The sequence below is a fragment of the Elgaria multicarinata genome, chromosome 2 (assembly GCF_023053635.1).
Source record: "Elgaria multicarinata webbii isolate HBS135686 ecotype San Diego chromosome 2, rElgMul1.1.pri, whole genome shotgun sequence".
In the NCBI taxonomy this organism is placed as follows: domain Eukaryota; kingdom Metazoa; phylum Chordata; class Lepidosauria; order Squamata; family Anguidae; genus Elgaria; species Elgaria multicarinata.
This window is the reverse complement of record NC_086172.1, coordinates 41,313,639-41,334,249: the sequence shown is the minus strand read 5'-3', so window position 1 is coordinate 41,334,249 and position 20,611 is coordinate 41,313,639. Positions and strand designations below refer to the sequence as shown.

The 20,611-nt window shown below is 42.2% G+C and overlaps 1 protein-coding gene across 6 annotated transcripts in view; it reads right to left on the bottom strand.

Moving 5' to 3' along the window:
• Positions 1 to 18,043, bottom strand: part of GPR155 (G protein-coupled receptor 155) — a 39,742-nt gene extending 21,699 nt beyond the window's left edge. For 3 of the 6 annotated variants that reach the window (XM_063116363.1, XM_063116368.1, XM_063116369.1), the window contains exons 1-2: positions 17,564 to 17,669; positions 7,309 to 7,816 (exon numbers count right to left, since the gene is read on the bottom strand). In XM_063116363.1, the coding sequence (XP_062972433.1) occupies positions 7,309 to 7,774 (466 nt within the window). In that variant the 5' untranslated portion in view covers positions 7,775 to 7,816; positions 17,564 to 17,669. Of the gene's footprint in view, positions 1 to 7,308; positions 7,817 to 15,669; positions 16,105 to 17,248; positions 17,525 to 17,563; positions 17,670 to 18,025 lie in introns of those variants that run through there. The other 3 variants (XM_063116367.1, XM_063116365.1, XM_063116364.1) reach the window with 3 other exon arrangements.
• Between the last annotated feature and the right edge of the window lie 2,568 nt (positions 18,044 to 20,611).

Here is a 20,611-nt window from a genome sequence, read left to right as displayed (position 1 = left end):
TCATTCATGCAAGAGAGCTCTCATAGGCAAACAGTGAGTTAGAACCTTGTCTAAGGAAAACCAAACAAACCTTCTTATCCAGAAGTTTTGGCCCATGCATTCAAGCTCTTCTGCATGGGACATTTTCCACATCTGAGTGTGTTTGTCCCACTGCTTCATATATGTTGCTGGCCTACAGAATAACTTTGCTGGATCATATACAAAGGAAGTGGTAGTCAGAGTTATAACTTTCACAGAATATCAGACATTTATTTCAAGGTCTGTCACCTGATTAATTAAATCATCATTGACTGAACAGATTAACTGACACATATATGATCACATTTTTGTTTTGAAGGGGGTAAAAACACTATCTGGGATCTTGAGTTTGCTGCCATGGGTGGGAGACTCCTCTGAGCAGAGTCCTACTCATGGGACACTCTTGCTGTTTGCCCCATTTCTCTCTTTGAAGTTACATTTTCATCGTGTCATACTCAGTAATAAAAACAAAATGATAGATTGCATCTTTCATGTCTCCATGGGCAGCTAATCACAATCCAAGTATGTACAGAATGCTTTCCAGCAAGACAGACACTGGGCTAGGTAGGCTACTGGCTCTTGAATATGCAAACATTGAGCTAAACCATGGTGAGCGTCATGTCTAGCCTTACTGCCCCTGTTTTGGGAGAAGGTGTTTCAGGTAAACAATCAGAATCAGATTTGGAACTAGAGGCGGCACCAGGCACCAGCTAGCCTGAACCAGTGGGAAAGGAAGCTCTCACGGGCGATTCACCCGCTGGGAGTCAGCCCTCTCCAGAGCTTATCTCTTCAAGGCCAAATCCTACACACTCAGTGGGAAGTGAGCTTTCTTCCAGAGGAGAGCACCCCGACAAGCGAGCTGATGCTAGGGTCCACCAGAAGCTAAAACGCACGGAGCAGAAGGAAGGCATGAGAAAGTTGGTCTGACTAAGATTGCGCCAGAACCTGCCTCCGCACCAAGCTCTCTGAAGTCACGGAAAGAGGCTTCCTGTTATCCTTGATCAGACAATTGTCTCGCTTAGTTTGCACAGTTTTGCCTAGGGGGAAGTTTCTAAGAGATTAGACTCTCTTCAGGTAGAACAGATGTTTGTCGCTTAATAAAAGCTTTGTAGATTACCTAGCAGGCCTCGTCATTTGCCTCCCATCGAAAGCAGGAGTTTTCTGAGAAATGCAACAGTGGGTTAATTAAGCCCCAGGGCTTAATGGTCAATGCAGGCACCCATTTTGCATATTCAACCCATGGGCTGTTTTAGGGTTATGGGTGGTTTGTTAACCACTCCAACAACCCATCCTTGTCACGTTTACATGACACAACAAGCCATAGTCGCAAGTTGAACATGCAAAAGTCACCCAGTACCCACTGCAACCCTTTAGGTCCAAAAATAATGACAATACAGAGCTCATTGAGGTCCTAAATTTGAAACTGAGTGCCTGTGCTCCAAGGAGGATACTAGCTGCTGCCCAACTCATTTTATAGGTATCCATCGGTAAGTATAAGTGCAGCACCCAGGTACAAGAATAGGAATGGAAGATTCTTGATATTTTACTGCTGTAACCAACTATTACCAACACTCTTTATTCTACTGGTTGAGTGCAAACATTTGTTGCTAGCATATTAATCTATAATGCTGTTGTCACTCCTTATCTTAAGGCATGTTATAGTAACGCAGCAAACCAGAGGCTGTCATTTTCGAAGACACTCAGCACTTTCAGATAGGGTGTTTGCCTTGCTGAATGCCTATTAAAATGCTATAGCTGCTATTCAAAAGCTGGTGAAAGGTTAATTTCAAAGCAACAGCAAAAGTAATAAAGGACACAGCATAAAACATGCCTCAAGTCTGTGAGATGAAATGTGTACTAATAGAGAGGCTGAGCCTGCCAGCTAGGCAAGATACTTTGATAAACCCAGTTCCAGCAAGGACAGTGATCAAGAGCTGAACATTCAGTCTATCACCAAACACACAGAGGGATGCTTAAGTTCCACCTTGAACATCAATGTTAATTGTGCATAGAGATGACCACAAAGTAAAGAAAGTTCTTGGGTTAATATAGCTCTATAAGAAGAGCTGCCTGGGCTTCTAGCTGTCTACCCAGAACCACCTGTGGTGTGAATAAGATGGCCTCCATGATAACAGAACTTGCTAGCAGGCCACTTTATAGTATGCAGGTTAAAGAATTGGCCCAGTAACCCTTCCAGAAATATTGGCAGCTGAACAGAGGCACAAAGCCAAACACATCCCACCTCTTGAAACCTATTTATTTTCTTTTTAAACTAGTATCTTGCCCCTGAACTGCAAGTTGGTACTTAAAGCTCACAAAATATTTTAAATATGTATTTTAAAATATTTTAAATATTGTTTCCAAGCTCTTCAGATTTCTTCATCAAGCAAGATGTTATGAAAATCAGGGAGGAAAAGCGTAGGGGGGGAAAGGAAGGGCGGAGGCAGCCTTGATGTTGAAATTATGACATCTGCATTATCGGAAACTTAAGGTAGAATGAGGAGGAGTCACAGACTTAAATGGCTTAGGCTATTATTATTTAACTCAACTGAAAGTCTGGTGAAACAGAAACGTCTTTACAAGACGTTTCTAAAACAAGCTTTCTAAAACATCAAGCAACAGCCTTTTCTAAGGAAGGACTTCCTCAGTTGTAGCACCAGAAAAGGCTCCGTCCTGCATACTCCTGCATAAAAGCCACATGGAGCAAGGCCTCCTACAACAATCTCAAGCTGCAGGGTTTTTATACAAGAGAATTTACTCTATGAGACCGCCACATGTGGATATAAAGGTCAAGACTGGTATGCTACTTAGTGCATGCAAACTGATAGCTAAGGAAGCTTTTCTAGCTATCATAATAATCCATCACCCGTTTAGAGGATTTGCAAAGACAGGAAGAAAATATCTAGCAATTCCTATTTGGAAAAGAAATCCATGAAAGGAAAAATGCAGGAACTCAAAGTGTATGTACTATCCTTATTAGGGCTGTGCAGATCTGACCATCAGATTCAAATACTCGAATTTTGACAGCCATTTTAGGAGGGATCTGCCATTTTTGGGGGGGGGGGATCCACCATTTCCTCTTACAGTCCTAGGCTCCCGTACAGCCTACAACTCCCAGCATGCAGTGGCTGGGAGGGCTGTACTTATGGGGCTCAGGAGCAGAGTCCTCATTTTGTTTACAATTACTCCATTCAGCATAATTAGAATTACCCATAGTACATATGTTATCAGCAGTGCTTAAAGGATACCTTAAAAAGCTTAATTAAGTCCTGCTAAGTACCTTTAATGATGGAGTCCATAAGCCAGCTGCATTTGCTTAGTCAATGTTTCCTCCCAAATTACACCAGAGACTCCCAGTTTCCCTCTCCCACTTCAAACTGTGACCTGCCCTTAAAACAGATTGGCTGTTGTTTGCTATTAAATGGGGCAGTGTAAGGTAGTATTACCTTAAGTGCATGGAGAATACCAGCCCTATGAATCAGTGCAGACTTTATTTTAAGAACAGGCAACATAAAAAAGCCAATGCTTTTAACCAGGCCTTCCCAATGTGACACCTGAAGGGCCTCATGCCAACATATGTGAGGCTCTCATTGGCCCCAAGCGCTACTGTGGGGTGCAGGGAGGAAAAACAAGAGAGACAAAAAACACCCCTCCTCTAACACACACACACACACACACACACACACACACTTACACACTTTTCATGGCAGGGGGTTAAAGTTAAATTCAATGGACTATCATGAATTTGCCCACTCTTTGCAAGGGATCCCCCACAAACCCACCATCAAATTAAAGCATACACTAATAAACTGCACTGTCAAAATCGGAGATCCAACACTTGCCAACACCGCCATAGGACAAAAATCTGGATCCAAGGCAGATTCTCATGGATCTTCATGATAAGCCCCCTCTCCCTCCACAGATGTGTTCTGTGGTTTCATAGTGGCTTTATTGGCATCCCATGTAGAAAGCATGAAGTTTCATGAGGATCTGTGCATTGAATCCAAGTTTTTGTGCCATGTCAATGCTAGCAAGCACAGGATCTGTGATTTTTATTGTGCAGTCTACAGACCCAAATTTAGTTTAGACCTGTAGTGGGGAGGGGGAGAGATCCTGTGTAAAAATATTCAAATTTAGGAGGACCAATTTTACCTCTACCAGATCCAACTTTTACCTAGGCCCCATGGAAAAGCAAAGTGTGTACACATGTGTGGGTGGTGGGTGCCAACTGTTTGTGGAAGGAGCAGCTCCATGGCAATCTCAAAATGCCAAACATGCCTACAGGCTCAAAATATGTTGGGGACTCTGGCTTTTAGCAAAGATGCTCCAATAATTTTTTTTACAAAATGTACAAATATTTGTCATTTGAGCAAAACCTAGAGCCATGTCTACGCCACAATTCTGCATAGGTGTGGAAAAGCTATATAATTTGGAATTGGTTACTGAATAATGTCAACCCAACAATGTAAACTTCAGTATCATACAAAACTCACTGCCTTTTCCCATCTCTAGCAAAATAAATTATGCAATATTGCTTTATCATTTCTGCTTTTCTTATCAAATAATTATTGTTTGCACGAAGTCCACAGCGTCTTGGCTATATTCCCCTAGCACTACAGCACCTTGCCAACCACTCTACTGAAGTGATTAACAATATTTACTTTCCCTTGGGCTAGTTTACAAATGTTGATTTAGTTGCCAGTAGTTGTTACAGTTAAAAATTAAAAAGAAAGACAGAGAAAGGACTAAATCATTGCTTACTCCACATATCTTGGGTCAGACCACTTTCTGGCTGTTTTCTGTTTTTGCAGCATGTGGCTAGTTAGGATTTGGGCACAAATAGGCATTGTTCAACGTGTTAATTAAAATCCTTTCAACTTACATTGGCTAAAGTCCTATACCAGTAGGGGGCAATACGGAAGGAGTCGTGTGTGTGTGTGTGTGTGTGTGTGTGTGTGTGTGTGTGTGTGAGAGAGAGACAGAGAGAGAGAGAGAGAGAGAGAGAGAGAGAGAGAGAGAGAGAGAGAGAGTGTGTGTGTGTGAGAGAGAGAGAGAGAGAATATGCACCCTGACTTTCCATCATTGCTCACCCCTGTCTTATACACCAGTAGACTGCTTAAATCCCATCAGTCAGTAGGGGTTAAAGCAATTCAACTGTGACAAGAATGGAGGCATCAATTTCAATATTCAAGAACTGGACCCCAAGACAGCAAGAGTACATATGCCAATGGCCATTTCAAACATGGCCTCCTTTTACTGCAGGGGAGGGTAGCGGGGCCAATGATCAAGAATGATGGTTGTTGAGACCCAACAATTGATGGAGGGCCACAGAGTTCCTATTTTACTGGATCAACACAGTATTAACAACAACAAAGAGGCAGAATGGCTTTTCCAAGAACACGAACGCTGCAAAGACAAATGGTTGAATCCAAAGGTGCCCTTCTGCATGCAGAAAGTAGCTTTTTCGAATGGAAGATCTATTTTACAGCATGTGCTGGAGCACTGCATAAAAATGTGAAACTAAATCCAAAGGTGTGCTTCCACTTGTGCAGCAAATTGCACAGCAGGTTGAGCAGCTTCATGCTCAAGCAGCAGCAGTGCAGCTATAGGATCTTCCTATCATACCACTGAACAAACCACTGTGTATGTATTTGTGTTTTGGTGCGGGGAATCCAACCATTGTGATACTGGGACAAACAATCACACAATTGTGTTATGTGAAGGAACTAGACATAAGCAAGCAACACAACTAATTAAAATTAAGTGCCCAGTCATAAAAACAGGTAAGATGCAGCCCTTGAAAAGTAACTTCCTTAAGGCACAATCCTATGCATGTTTGGATATAAAAAGGCCTACAACTCCCAGCATGCCCCAGCCAGCTGGGATTGTAAGCCTTTTTTCTATCTAAAAATGTACAGGATTGTGTCCTTAATGTGAACATAAGAAGAGCCACGCTAGATCAGACCAAGGGTCCATCTAGTCCAGCACTCTGCTCACACAGTGGCCAACTAGCTGTCGATCAGGGACCCACAAAGCAGGACATGGTACAACAGCACCCTCTCACCCATGTTCCCTAGCAACTGGTGTACATAAGCTTACTGCCTCAGATACTGGATGTAGCACAGAGCCATCAGGACTAGTCTTCTCAACGAATTCATCTAACCCCCTTTTAAAGCCATCCAAATTGCTGGCCATCACCACATCTTGTGGTAGCAAATTCCATAGTTTATGCGCAGTATGAAGATTTATTTATTACATTTTTATACCACCCAATAGCCGAAGCTCTCTGGGCAGTTCACAAAAATACACGTCTTTTCATCTTAAATTAGTGAGCTTCTGGGGAAAAATCCCTCAATTTACTATTTCAAGGGTTTTAGCCAGATGAAACACACAGACCAGGTTCAGACTACGTGCTATAGCTTGACAAGGGTTATTTAACTCATAATGAGCTGCAGTGCCCTGGGCACAGGTTGCGTATGTAACCCTGACTTGGGGGTTGCAAATTCAAAATGGTGGCTGCATGAGCCCTGCACATGCTACAGCCTTAGCATGTGTTAAATAATCCATGGTGGGCTGTTTAGTCACACAAACACCCCCACAGAGTTGGATCAGGAGTTCTGTGAGTGGACAAGGTGTACATCTACCTCCAGCCCCTTAAACCTCCCACCCCCACCCCCGTTTTCATGACGTATTTTCTGTTTTGTTTGTTGATATTCACTATAAAACAATTTAAAAAAAAACCTTTTGGTGATAAAGGCACATGCCTGTTCTAGGGTTGCCAAGAGCTTGTTAGGCCAGGAGTGGGCAGAAAGTAGATCGCCCAAAGTTTTGAACCTCAACTTCCAGCATTCCTGACCACTGATCATGCTGGCAGGGGCTTCTGGGAGTTGAAGTCCAAAACACCTTGTGCCCACCCCTGTGTTAGGCAGATTGAAAGTATGCCTGTCACTGAACAGTTTTGAGTCTAGTTAAACTGCTGAGATAAACATAAACTGACATATAACAACTCCATCATTTCAACTCCCAGAAATCAATCAGGTACCCCACTGAAGTCAAAAGCCCCGTAAAACAACAGTATGTGAATACATCTATTTCTCCAGAGCTACTTCATAGTACTTACGATCAATGCAGCAGAAGCTATTCTATCTCAAATTCAAGAAACCTAAGTTAGTAGATATAATGAATATGCATACCCATCAGGAGAGCAAATGGGTATCATACATTCCTAAGGGATGAATTGTTACAAGTTGACAACAAGACTGAAGAAGAATATGTAAAGTTGCTTCTTACCTATAGGATATCCCAGTGCAAAGTCATTGCTCTGAGTAGCAAAAATAGGAAACAGTCCAGCTTTGCTAAACCGCCTTTCAGGAGTGACGATCAAGAACGTCAAAACACAGACTAAGATGAACACAAATGCTTTGGCAATCAAGATGCTGTACAGGAAGGACCAATTCACATTGGAAAAATTCAGTATGACCATATTTTTGAACAATAAAGCTGGGAGTGCAAAGCGGGACACATAATTTCCTAGTCCTTTGGCCTGAGTTGATGTGATTATGTTAACTCTTCCAGCTATATATCCACAAAGGATAATGCCAAAGCATTGCAACAAGGCTGGGAAAAGCTTATTTATTTGAATAGAAGGAGAACTGCTAGTTAAATTCTGCTGGTGTTCAAAGTTGCTTGGAAAGAGACCAGACATATTAGCAACAGAAGAGAGATTCTTTGTGCCGACGTGTGTGAAAATATTCATATTCGTTCACTGCTTCTGAAAATGTAGAATGTGGATCCTGATCTGTAAAACAAGGAAGGCAGTGTTATTTGACTATTACGAGTTGATGTCATGTTTCACTGATTATTCTTAAGGTGCACCTCCAAAATTTATTTTCACTTACTACCAGGTACTGAAAACATGTGCAGAGTAGCCCACCTTGAACATTTATCAAGCCCCAGTGTGCTATTTAGGATTACAGAGGCAGTAATATGGTCCCTGCCTAGAAGACTGAAGATAGAGAGGGATGGAATGGGGTCAAAGCTGTGTGTACATTCTACTTAAAATAAAATTCCTGAAACAAGGTAATGCTACTTTTGCACTAAGAAAATTGCATTTATTTATATAGGGATTTTATCAATGTTTTCAAAAACAAAAACAAAAAAGAACCATGATGGTTCAAAGGTTTATTTCCCCCTTTCAGTTTTCCTATAATTGAATTGTTTCAGTAAATTTTACTATTCAATGCTTTCTGTATTTTCTATAACTATTCTTTGAAGACTGAAAAATGAAGCCATCAACATCTTTGAAACTGCCATAAGATTAGAACTAATTTGTGATGCCATTGTTTTAAATAGGGCTATCCCAAGAACCAAACAAAATATTTAAGGGCAAAAAGTAATATCATAACTCATTATCAATTTATTTATTTATTCTCAGCAGGTTCATATTTGGATTCAGTTCTACCAGACATGTAATCTCCTCCTGTTCTTTCTACTGTGCCAACAGTTACCACATCAATTCTGTAGATTGTGTTTCTCTTATACAAGAGGAATATATTCAAGAATATATTTATTTATTTTGAAACTGAAATAAAAAGAAGCTGTGGAGCCTTTTGTTAAATTTGTTTAATAAAATAAAATAACTCCTGGATTAGAGGTTCCCAAATTACAGGATGCTTACATGGACTTATACACAGGTCTGGACACAAGTGGAGAAGCTAGCAACATGAGGCAGAGGTGATTCAGGGAAGAAACTGGACCGCAGAGCTAGAAGCAGTGGAAACCATACTATAATTGTCATGCAATCAGTGCAAACACTTCTCACATAATAAAAGAACATTGTATATGTTCAACCATGCCTACATCCCCAGGGCAAATGAGATAGATCGGCTATCCAACAGCAATAAAGCCACAGCACTACCACTTTCCGCCCTCACAGTAACACCTGAAGCTTCCAATTTCCATGATGCACCTGGCTGGTATTATAAGCTCTTTGTTGGCAGGTTTTGTTCCTCTCTGCTTGTCATACCACTGTTGTATGACCAGTTCCTTACAAAACGGCATTTTACTGCTCCATAGGGCACTGTAGGATAAGATCATGATATAAACCAGAGGTGGGGAACCTCAGGTATATGGGCCAAATCTGGCCCTCTTGGGGTTCCCAGACAGCCACACCCCTTTCGCTGACCCATTTCCTTTAATCACCAATAACCTGTGGTAGCCCCGCTTTTGTGTGGTTTTCTCCCATTCTAAAAAGTTGAAATGGTTCTAACACTCAGTTATTGCTAGTAAGAGCTTTAAGCTACACTATGCTGGGGTTCTTTTATGTTTGGCTCCGTTCCTTTGCCTTCAGTCCTGCCCACCACTGGAATACGCCTCCCTGATAAAATCTCCAAAATTGAATGACCCTCCCCAACTGAAAGTAGTTTCCCACTTCTTGATATAAACAAAGCTCAGGGTTGCCAAAATCTACAGCTATTTCATAGTTGATTTTCATGGCCTATTCCCGCTTTAGAAACTTGAATCTTCACAAGCATTTAAAAATAAATAAATTAACTCTTGGGCAAAACACTTAGCCTAACAGAAATTTTTTCCATAACAGTCCAATGATAAGGGGCAGAGATGGGTTTTGTAGAAAAGTAACAGAACATCATTCCCTTTAAGCTAATCGTGAACATAGGTGACTGAATACCAACAGGACTGCAGCCAAAACAGGGCCACTGAGAAGCTTGAGGAAGGTAAACCCTGTCTAGACAAACCTTGAGATATGCACAAACACCATTGTTTCACCCCACGCTCCCCAAAAACAGCAACAATGAAGGAGCAATGCTGAGTGTCAGTAGGGATGACAACAACAACAGATGCGTATAGTATCCTGGAGGTAAGCATGGCTGGTTGGAACCCTGAACAGGAGCATTCATGTTAGAGCATGGGGATGTACAACAACGTTTTGTTTCAGATTCCACTTTTGTTTCCTGTACTTGAAGTACCTTAACATAAATTTGCTGTCTTGTTTTTCAAAATAATACATCTGAATTCATGCTTATGGGCAAAGTGGAGATTCTCATGTAGGCATAGCACCAGGAGTTGGTTTGTATGCAGTTTCTATCAGACAGAGAATTGTGGCTCCATTTCTATACAATTCAAGGGGGTGCATTGGCAGAAATAATAGCACAGAAAAACTGTAATCATAATCACACCTGTTTCTCTTGTTTAACACATCTACAGTGGCTTAATTTGGGTAATTGCGCAAATTGCCTCTTGCAGAAATCAAGAACATCCCAAAATATGACAGTAAGTTGAGTGCACAAAGTGTCAGAAAGGACAAAACTTCTGTAACAAAGAGAAACATCTGTGAACAAAAATGGCAGTTTTGTAAAGGAAGGTATACTGATTAGATTTAACTTTTAAAAAATCAAGTAGAAGTAAAATCTCTGCAAGGGAAAGTTAGTTGCCTCATTTTAGGCTTTTGTTATACTAATGAAGGAACATGATTTAAAAAAAAACCTCTGTGAGCTAACAGCTAGTATACTTCCTATTCTTGTAACTAGGCAAAAACTGTGCCATCTGGATTTCTATACCTTGGGGCTGAACTACAATCATGCCCTGACATGCAAATGGCAGGGAAAAGAGCAGGAGCCATTTCAAGACTCCTTAATTTTAGGAACAGTTAATTAAGACGGGCACACCACCATACAGAGAGACACACCACCACACAGCCAACATTGAAGGACCAGAAGACTCAGTACCCAAAATAAGTATGTAATCTCAATTTTCTTCTTTTGTTTTCTCAATGTACAACTCTAGCAGGATCTACACTACTGATTTATAACAATACTGAAGTGCACTGACAACCATTGGGCCCATGACACATTCCATATACTGTTTTCAAACCGCTTTCAAAGTGTTATATCCTGCTTGGTGTAGATCTGGTGAAAGTTGCTGTGAAAACATCTAGAAAACTTTCCTATAGGAGAAGAGATAATGATAAAAGGGAACAAGCCTGAGAAACAGCAAGCAGCTATTATAGGGCAAGGTTTTATTCCATAACCTCATTCATTCATAGTCTTTTTTGCATTTTTCTTGATATTACAAGAGAGGTACAATTCCCATTGTTTTTAATTCAGTGGCTATAGCTTACGATATTACTTGCAACACACGAGAAGTTATTAAGTGCCAAAAAGGCTGATCTCTTCCGGCAGGCCTACCCAGTCGAATTTTAAGATGTCTGGCTGTTATTTTAATAATGTATTAGTTTTATTTGTTTTTTATCAGTTTTATGTATTTTATAATATTTTTGTATTCAATCTTGTTCCCTGCCTCAATCCAGAGGGAGAGCCGGGTAAGAAATATTTTATTATTATGATTATGATTATTAAGGCTGTTTTGTGTATGGCGATTTTGTTTAGTATGTAGGCTAAGTATGAGTTCAATTATTACAGTATCTCCAAACAACATCTCCAAACAGCATCTCAACCGCATCCATGTCCATGATAAGAGATATACCACTAGCAATGTCAAAGGTCACATTAGTTACTCCCTGCTGAGATCCATGATCTCCTAAGCGCATACTCATACAAAGACTCCTGTAAGTGTAAGAGATAGTGATCCACTTTGCACATCAACTGTGAGTTTTAGGGAGGTGCAAGAGCAAGGCTTGCAAAGTACACTAAGCCATCCAAAGATACTCCATCCCAGGGTTGTTCCCTGTAGCGTCCAAACCCAGATCTCTGGGTTATTGAGGGCGAAACAACAGGGAGATACAAACCATGGGTTATATCTCTGGTTTGTTTCTCACTCAAAAACCTAGCATTCTGGGTTCAGATATCATGGAGAACAACACAGGGATAAGGTGTCCCTGGATTGTTTAGCACACCAGAAGCAAGTAAACAGTCAGGTGCCAGCATGTTGGTTCTTGTGCACTCCTGAACACCCCATGGGTTGTTTCATCGAGGTGAACCAGATCAATGTTTGAACCCTAAATGTAAATCCTTAAGACTTACCTTTATACAGATACTAACCCTATGTAAATATCTCTCAGCTCCTTGCTCATTCTGTTTACAAAACAAAAGTCTGATTTTCCTATTTCATTTCAAGGGCCTGGTTCACACATAATGACAAAGTATAGGTTAAACAGGGTCACACCAGAGCAAACAAGCTGTTTCCCGCACACTTGCTGCTTTTGCTTTGCATCCGTTTTCATCAACAACCCAGAACAGTCTGTCTGAACCTGGAACTCTGGTATGTTGAGGGACAAACAACCAAGAATTTGAATCAATGATTTGTTGCTGGGCTATAATGGGTTTGCACACTGCAGCAAACAACCTAGGAATGGGATTGTCGATGTAACCAGAAGCAAAGTGGAAGTGGCAAATGTGCAGGAGGCAACCTGGTTACTTAATTTCATTATGGCGCACCAATCCCCTTTCCCCTCGTCGTGGAAAGAACTGCAACAACTACTCTCTGAAGTCGAGAACTTGACCATGGGGCAGGGGGTGTTCCAGTGGGGTGGAGGGGGGGAGATTGGAGAGACCAGGGTACAAACTCCTTCCCCCCCTTCTGAAGTGTGCCAGCTAGGTGGGCAAAAAAGCCTGTCTAATGAAAAATGCAGGGTGGGAGGATGGGGAGATGAAGATCACCTCTACCTCTCCTCCCACTCTGCACAGGATGACTTTAAAGGCTTACAATCAACACAGAGGACTGTGCCTTATATTGGGTGGTCAACTGATTAAACCTTCTTTGACCAGTCAGATGCCAAACCCTTCTGATCTATAGTCGAAGGCAGGGGTGGGGCCTGTGTGGCCCTCCAGATGCTGTTGGACTGTAATTCCTATCTGCCTTAGCCAGCATAGACAATGGTGGGGGGTGATGGGAGTTGTAGTTCAACAATGTGTAAAAGGCCACACATTCTCCACACCTGATCAAAGACTTTTCTCTTGCAAACCCTCCCATCTATAATTAAGGGCCAACTCCCGCTAAATACTTCATCATCTGAAAACGTAGGCTGAATTCAACTGGGCTGACATGGAAACTATCCTACAGCGATTGTCTGTTCTTTTCAGTGTAGCCAGATGGTGATATGTCACCAAACTCACACTGGTCCCACTGATGATCAAGCATGTAACAGGTTTACTGAAATCATGTCACACTACAAAAATCAAAACAAAAATGCTAAGCATAACAGATGAGTAATAATCTGAGCATATATTCATTTATTTGTAGTGTTGTTAACCTGATTAACAGCACAATCCTACATATGCTTACTTAGAATAATTGAGTTCAATAAGGTAAATGGCTATACATTTTCAGCCTAAGAAATTGTAGTTGATTTATCATATCAATTTTACTTGATTTCCTGATTAAATCTGAATATGCAAAAAATAGTGCTAAAATATATGCTTTCTTTTTGTCACAGCAAACAATCTTAAATGAGGCATTCCCTGTTCTCTCATGCACACAGAGGGGGAATGCTTCTTAAGGTGGTATTTGTCACCTGCAGTTTAGATAAATACTACTAGCATTAAAATACTTAAAACATTTGAAAATATTAAACCAAATAGTCAATTCAATACTGCAGCTCTATTTATTTTAGAAGTAAATGTCAAACTGATTTTAATGGAAGTTTACTTCAGAGTTAGCAATTTTAGGACTAAAAATGCAATTCAGAGAAGGCAAGATTGCTAAGTCCCCTTAAAAACAAATGGAATTTAAATAAAGTTCATCTGATCGCAATCAAAATTGGAACCACCTAACTTCCTCTGAATCACATAACACAGTGATGCAAACTGAGCCTTAAGATGGCATTTTTATGAAGTATTACATGAGAAGAGCCATGGTGAATCAGACAAAATGCCTATCTAATCCAGTATTCTGTTCACACAGTGGCCAACCAGCTGCATGTGGTAAGTCCACATTTCCCAACAATTGGTATATAGACATACTGCCTCTGGCACTGGAGGCAGCATACAGTCATCTTGGCATTAGCCATTGACTGCCTTATCATAAGAACATAAAGGAGCCATGCTGGATCAGACCAAGGGCCCATCTAATCCAGCGCTCTGTTCACAGAGTGGTCAACTAGAGATTGGGAACCCATAAGCAGGACACAAGTGCAGCAGCAGCCTCCCGCCCATGTTCCCCAGCAACTGATATACATAGGCATATTGCCTTTGGTACAAGCAGTAGTAATCAGGACCAGTATCCATTGATAGCCTTCTCCTCAAGGAATTTATCCAACCCCTTTTAAAGCCATCGAATTGGCGGCCGTCATTATGTCTTGAGGTAGCGAATTCTATAGCTTAACTATGTGCTGTGTGAAAAAGTACTTTCTTCCTTTTAAAGCTCACAACAATCTATTCTAATTCTTAATAAATTGCACTGCTGCTACAGTCAATTTCACAGCTCTATCTGTATTTCCCTAAAACACCAACAACACTGGACTACACTGCATTGTTGCCATACACTACTCTCACACACACCTTCTGCAAAATAAGAACACTGGGCTACTTTGCAGGAATTGTGTAACCCACACTTTCTCAGCCACAGCCCTGCCTCATGCAATATGGGTGTAATAGCACTGAACTTTATCTGCACACATTGTCAGGGTAATTCTTTAAATGATTATAAAGTCAGAAAAACACATTAACAAAAACCTGAGTTAGAAAGATTATGGACTTCTGTCTTTGCTGCCACCTTTTGTTTTTGGGAGACACACTACTGTCCAAACCCAGCTACAGGATACTCCTGGATTCCTAAATTGTTTTTTTATGAGACTCCCAATTTCTTTCTATCAAGGCAGACCTCAAAAAGGCTTAACCCACCAGAAGGGTTAATATACCCAGATAGTGAGTATGTTAACCATCCCTGTGAATTCATGCATCAGCTAAAAACACTAAAAGGTGGGAGCCAGCTGGTTTTAAGCAAAGTGAATAGCAGCTTCACATTCTGCTTCATATCTTGGTTTCTACAAGGGCTAGAGACTTGCTTAAAAAAGAAAAAAAAAGAAGGAAACATGGGAATCTGGACACTATGAGTCACTCTCAGGGAATCAGTTGCCCCTCTTTGTCCCTTCTGTGGATGTCCCTAAGTATGGATGAAATTTGAAAGTTCAGCACTTTCCAAGCCTTCGTGGGTGAAAACATAGGGGTTTTAAGGGGTTTACACATACCAACATTAACAGCCCAATCTGATGCATTTTTTTTACCAGGTGGGGGGTGAAGTTAAGCCACAAAAAGCCAGTGTACATAAGGAGTACATCTTCCCTTGTGATTCTGGGAATGGCAGTGATTGTGCTTTCAAGCAACTTCCCACCACTACCACTTCCCAGATGGTTAATAGTCCTGTGTTCTCCCCCCACCTTACGTTACCTGTGGGCTGGAAGAGTTCACTCAGCCAGGGACCCATGCCAGGTAGAACAGGATGGGAAGCCAGTGATTTTCGCAGTCACAATTGGCGAGAGATACTTTATGAGGCAAGTGCTCCAGCAGACTACCAATCCAAAGGCTTAACAGGCCTCGGTGCTGCCTAGCTGCGCCTGCCAAAAAGCCAGCCTCACAGCCCCTTCAAGGTCCACATTCTACCATTTACATTGCAGCCACTTTCAACTGAGCTCAACGGAATCCCACTCCACCCCCATCCCAAGTTTAATTTACTGACCTGCCCTGGCTGGACCTCTTCCGCCCGTGTTGCGGAGAACTGGAGAGTCGAAATAGTTGGGGCAGGCGTGTGCAGCAGGAGGTGCTGTTGGCGCACTCTGAGTGGAGCTACTCTGGCACAGAGGAGCCTGGTTCTGTGGCTGCTTGCTACTACCTCTTTGCCATAAGAGGAGGCGTTCCCACACCACCAATTAAACACAAAGGTTCAATTGACTGTCCTCCTGTCCTGAGCCTTGCCTGTGTGGCTGGAAACTGGAAATAGAGACAGATGGGGCAGGCGCAGTATGAACAGCTGATGTTGCTGCTCTCAGACTGATGTCATCACTGGAATCCATGGGGGCCGTTGGTTCATCTTGCCCCTATGAGCAGATGGCCAACACAGAAATTGCCTTTTTCACAGCACTCTGGATTGACATTTTTGTAGAGCTATCCAGTCAAGTTTTAGAAAGTTCCAGTAAAGTGGTAATGATGATGCATGTGTGTCTGGAAATGGGAGAAATACAAACAAGAGTAATGACTTTACTTATGCTTTTCTCTTGTATGCAGTTTTCCCATTTATTTATTTATTAAATTTATATACCGCCCCATAGCCAAAGCTCTTTGGGCAGTTCACAAAAGTTAAAACAGTGAACATTAAAAAGTAGACAAATTTAAAACCATCAAAAGTATAAAAACAACAGTGTAAAACAGTATCCATTTTAAACAATGACAGTTCTGGGGTCCATTAAAAAGCAAACAAACTTAGCATATGTTGTTAAATGCTGTTAAATGCCTGGGAGAAGAGAAAGGTCCTGATAACAATGCCAGCGACAGGCAAGCCCCACCGGGGAGGGGCATATTATCATTTTACTAGAATTTATCAAAACTAACTAATCTCCAGCAGTGATGTGTTCTGCAATACTTCATGAAAAGGCTACCTTAAGACCCCATACTTATCATCATGATTATGCACATAAACTGATTTAAAAAGGGGAACTTATCTTGTAATCGATACTCAAAACAAACACTTGACTTCGCTTATCTGGCTTGCAGCACATGAAAAGGCAGAACATGCAAACCCAAAAGCCACACAATGGAACTGGGATTATTGTTTAAACAGAATGAACCTTTTGCCCACGCCAATTCGCCAGCGGCAAACTGCATCAGATGCACTTACATCACCTTGAAAGGCCCACTACAACCAATAGGATCCCGTTTACAAAGGAGGGGAATTTATTGGAGGATAGTTTTGAGTGGATTTGTACCTAAAGCGACGTCGTCGCTCACGGTTAAACCAAAAGGAAAGAAACGGACAGAGCCAATGCTCCTGCAAAGCATACAGGAAAGTCACCCGGCGCTCCCGCAGCACAAACGAAAGGGTTCACCTTATCAAGGCACAGTCATCCCCACATAGCCATATACCAGCCGTCCCCAACCCCGGTGCCCTGCAGGTGTGTTGTACTACAGCTCCCAGCATCTATTTTGCTGCCTAGGGTATGTTGGGACCTGAAACCCACCTGGGTTGGGGGAGGCTGCCATACACCCCACATATGCCCCCAATATCCATTAGGTATGAGGGAGCTCCAGACAGAGTTCATCACCTGACAAATAGAAAGTCACCGTCCCAAGCCAGGAGTCCCAAATTATGGCTCAGTCAGGCACAATGAGAGGGGACCCCTCTTCGCCTGGCTTCTTCCCTCTGGGGTCGCTTCACTTTTGGAGCCCCCGTTGCATATTTCTGCCCCAGCTTTCTCAGCCCCCATTTCTCTGTAACAGCTGCTGCCGCCCTGCCTGCTTTCCAAGGCGAACCAGACACACGCCGTGGCGACGGGAACCCCGAGGCGCCTTCCCCGCTACAAAGCGGTGCTAGAGCTGGGCGGGGAACCGGGAGAAAGAAACGCCTCTCCCTTGTTTACCTGCCCTTGCCCTACTACGGGGGTTGCAGCAACGGGAGGACAAATAGGACAGGCATCTCCGGCCCTCAGTACCGCCGCCGCCGCCACCGCTTGCCCAGGAGTAGCTCGCGTGGGATTGAACCGGCTGCGTATGAGCTCACCGCAGAGGCGGGACTGCCCGGCAAAACCCGCCCCGCGTCGAAGTCAAAGCGCTTACTCAAGATGGCGGCGGAAGGCGCTCTTGCGCTTGCTTGGAGAAGCCGCCGCAGAAAAAGCAGTGGCCCAAACTAGTTCCTGCAGTCCCAGATAATTTTGGAGATTCCCGCCACGCTGCAGCAACAGCGTGCCTTCCTTTTGTTCCAGCCATCTTCCCCTTTTATGTTATACTAGACCAGCCCTATGGATATTTAGTCGGAAGTCACTCCTACTTACTCAAATGAGGCTTACTCCCATGAAAGAGCATTAGGTGATATATTTGCTTACCTGGGAGTAAAAGCTCCATCACACCGGGGGTTAACACGCTCCCTACCTCGCTTCTCAGCCGGTGTTTTCGTTCCTCAGTTACTTTCGCTTTTCAAAAGAGGAAGTACACAAGGAGCTGGAAGTCCACGCAGCAGGAGAGAGCACGAGTTTAAAAAAGCATGGGACTTAATGAGGGGTTTTTCTGTCGCGCAAGGAAGGCCAGAAGGGATGGAAGGCACATGAGAGGCAGACAACCTCATGTGAGGGACCTGGGCAAACTTCGTGAATGCCCAGTAACCAGCGTGCAATAAAACGCTCATCAGATGGAGCTTTAAGTCCCACTGAATGCGCTATTACACCTGGTTGTTGCCAATGTTAGACCTCCTTAGAGTAGGCCAGCAGAAATGAATGGGGCAAGTTAGATGAATACTGGATACAACGCATCACTTACAGTTGAGGTGTTTGGCAAGATTTTGGCTGAGTTCCGGCGACATGCTAATCAGTGGGGGGAGGGGTAATAGGAACAAAATGGGAATCAATCGTTGATTAGCTCGTCGGAACTCATCCTTTGTGTTACCTGGGCTCCTCTAGTGCTGCGCTTCCCCATTACCTCTCTCCTCCTGTATCCTATTTTCCCTTTCCTGATTCCCCACCCCTTCCATATTCGGCCTTTTCTTTCTATTCTGTACCTGCTGGGAGAGATGGAAAGAGGATGGGTGAGGTGAATTTGAGGGCATACACTCTAACTATCCTTGTTCAGGAACCTCTTATTTTCTGGAATCTGGTACCTTTTTTTAACTGACTGTTTTTTTCTTTCGCTTATTGGGGTACTGTAAGAATATTGTCAGTATGAACTATCAAGAATTCCTCTTCTTGGAATGCATGGAAGGACAGTGCACCAGGAATCTCTTTTCCACCTGGCTATCATCTAAAGCGTTACTACTAATTAAGGAGGGTGGGGCCTCCCCATCCCTGACTTTTCTTTTCTCTGCTGCTTAATGTTCTAAAATATCTAACAGTTCAGAGCAATGTACAAATGTATCAATGGTGTGAGAATCTAACAACGGAAACAATAAAGCGGGTAAGAATAATAAAATATGTCATATGAGATGCAAGGAACACTAGTCTATCTGTCTGATTGGGCTGGTGAGGAATTCCTTCAAACCTATCTTTAGCGATTATAATGCAGAGTGACCAAATATAAACATATGATGAAATGGACGCTAGCCCAGTTTCCTCCAACCTGGTGCTCTCCAGATGTTTGCATGACACCTCCCATCTTCCCTAATCATTAGCACTGCTGGCTGGGGTTGATAGGAGATGTAGGCCAAACACACTAGGTTAGGATTAGTCCTTAAGACTTGTTTGGCTGTAGGGTGTCTTTTGCTCTCGAAGTCATTACAAATGTTAACATTATGAGCCCAATATCTGCAATTTAGCATCCATACATAAATTACATTATTTTTACATGATTGATCATTTCTACCTACCCCCAAATATATCCAAGGCTGTCCCCAGCATTAGGCAGTAAGGTGGCCTCAGGTGGAGATGTTTTGCTCCAGCAAATTGTCATCTATTAATTGAGTGCATTGTTAACCATGAATGGGATTGTCCATTTGGATTTCACACCTCAAGATCCAAATTGTCTTGGATCTAACCTGTGCTTTTCAGTATAGATATATTGGTCAGTGTTTCTGATGTTGAGGTTTAAGAAGCACCGTCTAGTGTTGAGCTAGCAAAATCCATCCTTTCCCAATGAAAGTTTATTCAGGATATATGTAGTTTTTAGGGGGGGGGGGTCTTTCCCATAGAAGAAACTGTTAAGTAGGAACCAGCCTGCAGGTTTAATTACAATTGTCTTAGATCTAACCTGTGCTTTACATCATATTTTGGTCAGTGATTCTGATGTTGAGGTTTAAGTAAGAAGCACCATCTAGTGTTGAGCTAGCAAATTTCATCCTTTCCTAATGAGAGTTTATTCAGGATATATGTAATTTTTAGGGGGGAAACTTAAGTAGGAACCAGCCTGCAGGTTTAATTAAAATCTACATAGTTACAATGCACCAGTCAATAGCAGTTTGTTCATTAATTTTAGGGTTGCAGAACAATCCAGAAAAAAATAGGTATGGTAAAGTCCCATTGAAGTCAGCCAAACAAGTGTTTTTAACTGTGCACTTAGGGTTGTATCCAATGTTAGTCTAATTTAAGTCCCATTCACTTCAATAGGTCTACTTTACATTGGGCAAAGATTGGATGCAACCCTTCAATCCCATTGACTTTAGTGAAATTTGGGCATGCCTGATGTTTTTAAGATTGCACCTAGGATGTTGTAAAAACAAAAACAATCTTTATATGGATTCAATATATAAAACCAATATCTTAAATGAAGAAATATATTTCTGAAATGCAGGTGATGATATGTGGGGGTTGGGGTGCTTAAAATCAAAGTATAACCATTCCAATTGACTGGCATCACAATGTGTAGTCAGATGTGGGATGTGGTTCCACACAGCAGCCTTTTGTTCATGGGGGACTTTAAGTCTGGAAGCATGTTTCTGTGTGTGAATCATCCCTGCAGGATCAGGCCAAACAATTCTAAGACAGAAG